This window comes from Nicotiana tomentosiformis, chromosome 3 (assembly GCF_000390325.3).
Source record: "Nicotiana tomentosiformis chromosome 3, ASM39032v3, whole genome shotgun sequence".
Lineage (NCBI taxonomy): Eukaryota > Viridiplantae > Streptophyta > Magnoliopsida > Solanales > Solanaceae > Nicotiana > Nicotiana tomentosiformis.
The window spans coordinates 134239574-134244388 of NC_090814.1; the positions used below are offsets into that span (position 1 = coordinate 134239574).

General features: G+C 37.3%; 1 protein-coding gene across 2 annotated transcripts; it reads left to right on the forward strand.

Moving 5' to 3' along the window:
* Positions 1-567: 567 nt before the first annotated feature.
* LOC104108372 (uncharacterized) lies at positions 568-4286 on the forward strand. 2 transcript variants are annotated; one of them, XM_009617389.4, is made up of 5 exons: positions 568-1028; positions 1720-1937; positions 2528-2656; positions 3644-3775; positions 3857-4286. In XM_009617389.4, exons 1-5 carry the CDS (start codon positions 689-691, stop codon positions 3968-3970), a joined length of 933 nt encoding a protein of 310 aa, XP_009615684.1. In that variant the 5' UTR covers positions 568-688; the 3' UTR covers positions 3971-4286. The 2 variants fall into 2 exon arrangements, with proteins under 2 accessions (XP_009615684.1, XP_070053761.1); XM_070197660.1 differs by lacking the exons at positions 3644-3775; positions 3857-4286 and adding an exon at positions 2757-3042.
* The last annotated feature ends 529 nt before the right edge of the window (positions 4287-4815 follow it).

The window sequence follows — 4815 nt, forward strand, 5'->3', positions numbered from 1 at the left end:
AGGCCAAAAATCTCAAAAATTGAACTCATCAATTGAATCATTGATCTATGCCGCTCGGTTAAAAAAAAATATGACGGAGAGTTCACTGGTATTACTATTCAAAATCGTAAGCTACATGTAATTTCATATTCAAATGGTAGTATCGAACTCTTTAGCTATTGTTCTGAGGGAGAGCCTGTCAATGAATTGTATGTGTGCACTATATTGGCGGCTATTTTGGATGCAGGATTTGTCACTGATGCTATTGGTATTCATGCACAAATAGTCACTTTTATAGCTTCTCTTTTTTTTGTTTGGTAACTTAGCTGCTCTTTAAAACGTGTTCATATATGACTAAAGTTGCACTAATTTTTAATTCGTGATCATGTTTTGAATAGCGGCCATAAAAGTGGCTATTTATGCAAAATGGTCCCTTCCAAGCTGCCAGAAAACCCAGGTCGAATTGGGCCTTCAGCTAACGAAGCCCAATAATTTCCAGTCCATTACCAAACCCAAGAACTAGCAATCCGGATACATGCCCGTCAGGATTTTCATCAAACCGGATCCAATTTCTACCACCTACGGGCTACGCCACTGATAAAGTGATAAAAATTCTGGATCATAAGTGAAAACGAGTGGCTCTCTTCTTGACCCATTTTCCATTAATACTTTAGAAAGGAAAAACCCATGGCCCCAAAAACTGTGCAACATGAAGGCAGCAATGGTGAACGCTGTCACACTCTCTAGCTCAACATTTTGGTACCACTACACAAAACCCATTTCAAGAATCAACTTCAATTTCAAAATTGGAGCATCATTATCCACCTCAGCTAACATGGCTACTGGCACCACAACAAAAGTAGCTCCCGCCATCATAGTCGGAGGTGGACGTGTGGGAAGAGCTTTACAAGATTTGGGTAATGGAGATGATGTTTTGGTTAAAAGGGGTGAACCTGTTCCCGTTGATTTTGTTGGTCCAATTTTGGTTTGTACTAGGAATGATGATCTTGAAGCTGTACTTGAAGCTACTCCTAAATCTCGTTGGAGCGGTATGCTGGACTTCCCCTTACTATAGTGTTACTCTGTATTATTGTTTGATTGAGCATGGAGTTCAAGGATTTTTGAAACATGTTATAAAAACAAGTAATAAAAATTTGTGCGACTATAAATAATATTGTCAAGTGTAAAATAAAAAATTCAAAATTGAAAGAATAACAGAAGAGTATAGTTTATTTTCCCCATTAGTACATTTCAGTAGTTTTGTTTACTATGTACAACACGATAATTTCGTTCTAAGGTGTTATGCTATAGTTGTTAATATCTATGACTTTTGATTGAAGCTAAGCTTAGGCGCTGCAGAAATTTCTGTTGTTAATAGTAGTGTTGTTGATGTGATAAATTTGTTTTTTTTTTCCCTCATGCATTGATGGTGTATTGCCCAATATTTCTAGGAGTCTTTTAGTAGATTTGAAAGAAATATTAATATGCCAACAGAAAATGTAGAGAACTTTTAGTATTGCTTTTTATTTTTATTATTAAGTAGTTTATTTTTATGTAAATGGAGTGATATGAATAGTGTGTTCATATACCTGATGCTAACTTCCTTGGGATTGAGGCGTATTTATTGTGTTGTATTGTTAATGTACTATTTCCTTTTTCTGATTTTCCTTTTGGGTGTGGTTTGGGCTAACTTATGTTTTACTGGATGATGTGACCCTGTCATAAATCTTGATGTGGCAGATTTGGTATTTTTCCAAAATGGAATGCTGGAGCCTTGGTTCCAAAGTAAAGGTCTCGGTGATGCAGACCAAGTATTGGCATATTTTGCAGTATCAAAGCTTGGTGAGCCCCCTACTGATGGGAAAACTGATACCAATCCAGAAGGATTGACTGCAGCTTATGGAAAATGGGCATCTGCAGTGGCTGCAAGATTACATGCTGGGGGACTCTCTTGCAAGGTAAAGAATGAACTTCGGTATTGTATGCTCAGCATAACATTATAATCATGCAGTGAAAACTTCCCTTCTGATGCTATTGACGGTTAGCTAGAAGACTATGTTCAAGTTCCTGTTTATTGGAATAGGGATGTACTGTTCTAAGTTTAGTGTGTTGTATATTGAAGACTTCAACATACATGCCTACATTAGCCTCGGTTTGTCTTTCTCCGTAATGAACTAAACTCACTTTTCTCTGTTGAAGGCTTCTTGATCAACAGTTTTATACTAAATGCTATTGATATTATACCTCTTTCCTTGTATTTCATAAAGAAGAAGGGTAAACGGTGTGGTCCGAAAGGAAACCGCTTTTGCTAATTCAAATTGAAAGTGACATAAAATCAATGCAATTGATTGTAGGCCTCTTTCATTTATTTCATCTTGTACCTCGCCAAGTGTAGTTTTTAGAGATGGCATCTCTTCTTAAAATTTTCACGTACAAGTTGACAAGGTCCAAAAAGTTATTCTTCTTTCAGCACTGTGCCTTATAATATAGCTTGCAACAGACCACTACTCAGATCTGTTATATAATTTGCCTTTTCTGGAAAAACCAGGTACTTGACAAAGAGCCTTTTCAGAAGCAAATGCTGGAGAAGCTTATATGGATTTGTGCTTTCATGCTTGTTGGAGCTCGTCATCCAGGAGCAACAGTAGGAGCTGTTGAGAAAGAGTACCGCTCTGAGGTGAGTGACTCGTGCTCGTTTGTGAAACCCTTTTAACATATGCACTTTTAATTTGTTTTTTGATAGGTTAAGTTGCATTATTTGTTCATTCATGTTTCAGGGTGCTACCTTGTTACAATCAACTACCCTCACTGCATAACTCCAAGTAGGGGCCCGCCTTTCGTTAAAAAAAATTCAAAAAATTAAAAGTGCTGAGATGTGAAGTGAGAGGGACAGAGATCACAATGCTTGCACTGACTTGTGTTACTTCTGTTGTGAATCATAAGTTAGAGATTCCTTGTATGAAGTAATGCAAGGAGCCTAAATAGAAACTCCGTGTATGAAGCAATAGCATGGCTCAAGCAACTACTGATACTTTAATTAACTTTTCAGCTTACTTTCCGTTACATAGGATTAAGAGTCCAGCATGTTTACATCTTAGACCGAACACCGCGGATTATCTCACAAGCGGAAATACAATTAACCAAACACTGCTTATTAACCACATTCATGGTATTAGTGGCTTATATGTCCTTAGTGTATAAAGAAACTGGTTTTGTTGCTCATCAACTCCGATTCTATCTTATAATTACCATACTTGCTGTTCAAACCATAGAAATGGAGCACTATTAATAGGTTCTACAGTAATGTTGGATCTTCAAGTCCATATTGCCACTGTTTAAACCTACTAGACATTGTACGCAAAGGGGCTAGATTGTTCTAGTTATACCTACTCCGGTCACCCTTGTCCACATTAAAAGGCAAAATACCACCTGATATGGGTTGGGTCTTAGCACCACCCATTTCTCCATTTTCTTTTTCCCCCCCCCCCCTCCTTTTTCCAAACTAAGGTGGTTTGTCAGTGCCATTTTCGTCAAAGTCAAGCACACTATTAATAGTAGGAACTGAAAGTTGGATGCTTTACTTGTTTCGCTGTCTTAATGTATGTGGCTAATACAGATGATAATGTAGAGCGAGGATGTTATTAACTAGGTTTGCTGCTTTCAGGCGTCTAAACTGATTGCTGAGCTTGCATCTGCAGCAGCTGCAGAGAAAGGTCTAGTTTTTGAGGAAGCCATGGAGGATAGGCTCTGTGCTTACTCCCGAGCAGTTGCGCATTTTCCAACGGCTGTCAAGGAGGTAAGAAAATTTGGATTTCTTAGTTGACATTACATTTTGAATTGTGTGTTTTAACCATCCCGTTTGTCTGATCCCTTGTAGTTCAAATGGAGAAACGGATGGTTCTATTCACTCTCTGAGAAGGCAATCGTAGAAGGGAAACCAGATCCATGCCCATTACATACTGCATGGCTTAAAGAACTAAAAATAGTCTAAGGTAAAATGTGCACTTGGTATAAATTGGTTGTTAGAGAACCTCTGTTTTCTTTTGGAGGATGTAGATGAGAGCTGCGGTATTATTTCATTGTAATAAATTCTCCTATTTGTGCCTCTATTGGTGGAAAAGCTTTTAGTACCATGACGTGTGTCATGTAAGATAACCGGCGCTTATGTAAATTGTCTGACGCTGGTTGAGGTATTAAAAATTATTCACAGTATCTAACTTTTAATTATTTATCCATCTCTGCGGATAAAGTTGTACATATACTTCGTTAAAACCTTGTCAATACAGTTGTCCTACAAATTACTGTGATGATGTTCGAGTCATAGCCGGTGTACACTTATTATATATGGATTATACATATATATTATATATCTGTTGGTTATTTTAGTTTTTTAGTTTAAGTTGTTAGATGAACGACTATTTAGGTTAATTCTTCTTTATTTTATATATTTATAATTCCTGCATAACTAATTCGTGAAACAAATAACCCATAACCTTAGTTATACGGTGTCCTTTCCATGCCCGGGCGTCTGGAAGACTTTCTGAAACAATGAATTGACTTAAAGGAGAGACATTTGTTAACTGGCAATCATATGCTTAAAATTTGTCTTCGTAACAGTTAAATGCGATTCGATTCAACGTTGTTACGTCTAACCTTATAATTATATGCTAAACAAGATATGGAATTAACTGCTGCTATATTGTGCGATAAGATTAAGTATTATCTGAAGTAGAACAACACGAGAGGCTGGTATAGAAAATAGGATTCTGTATACGGATAAAAGCGGGCCCACTAAACACCTCGATTTCCCGGTAAGTCAAACGGAGCATGAACGTG

Excerpts from the sequence above, each read along its gene's own strand:
- LOC104108372 (XM_009617389.4), top strand. The coding sequence starts at position 689 with ATGAAGGCAGCAATGGTGAACGCTGTCACACTCTCTAGCTCAACATTT. Across the intron at positions 2,657-3,643 it reads AGAAAGAGTACCGCTCTGAG|GCGTCTAAACTGATTGCTGA; the intron begins GTGAGTGACTCG and ends TGCTGCTTTCAG. Across the intron at positions 3,776-3,856 it reads TTCCAACGGCTGTCAAGGAG|TTCAAATGGAGAAACGGATG; the intron begins GTAAGAAAATTT and ends GATCCCTTGTAG.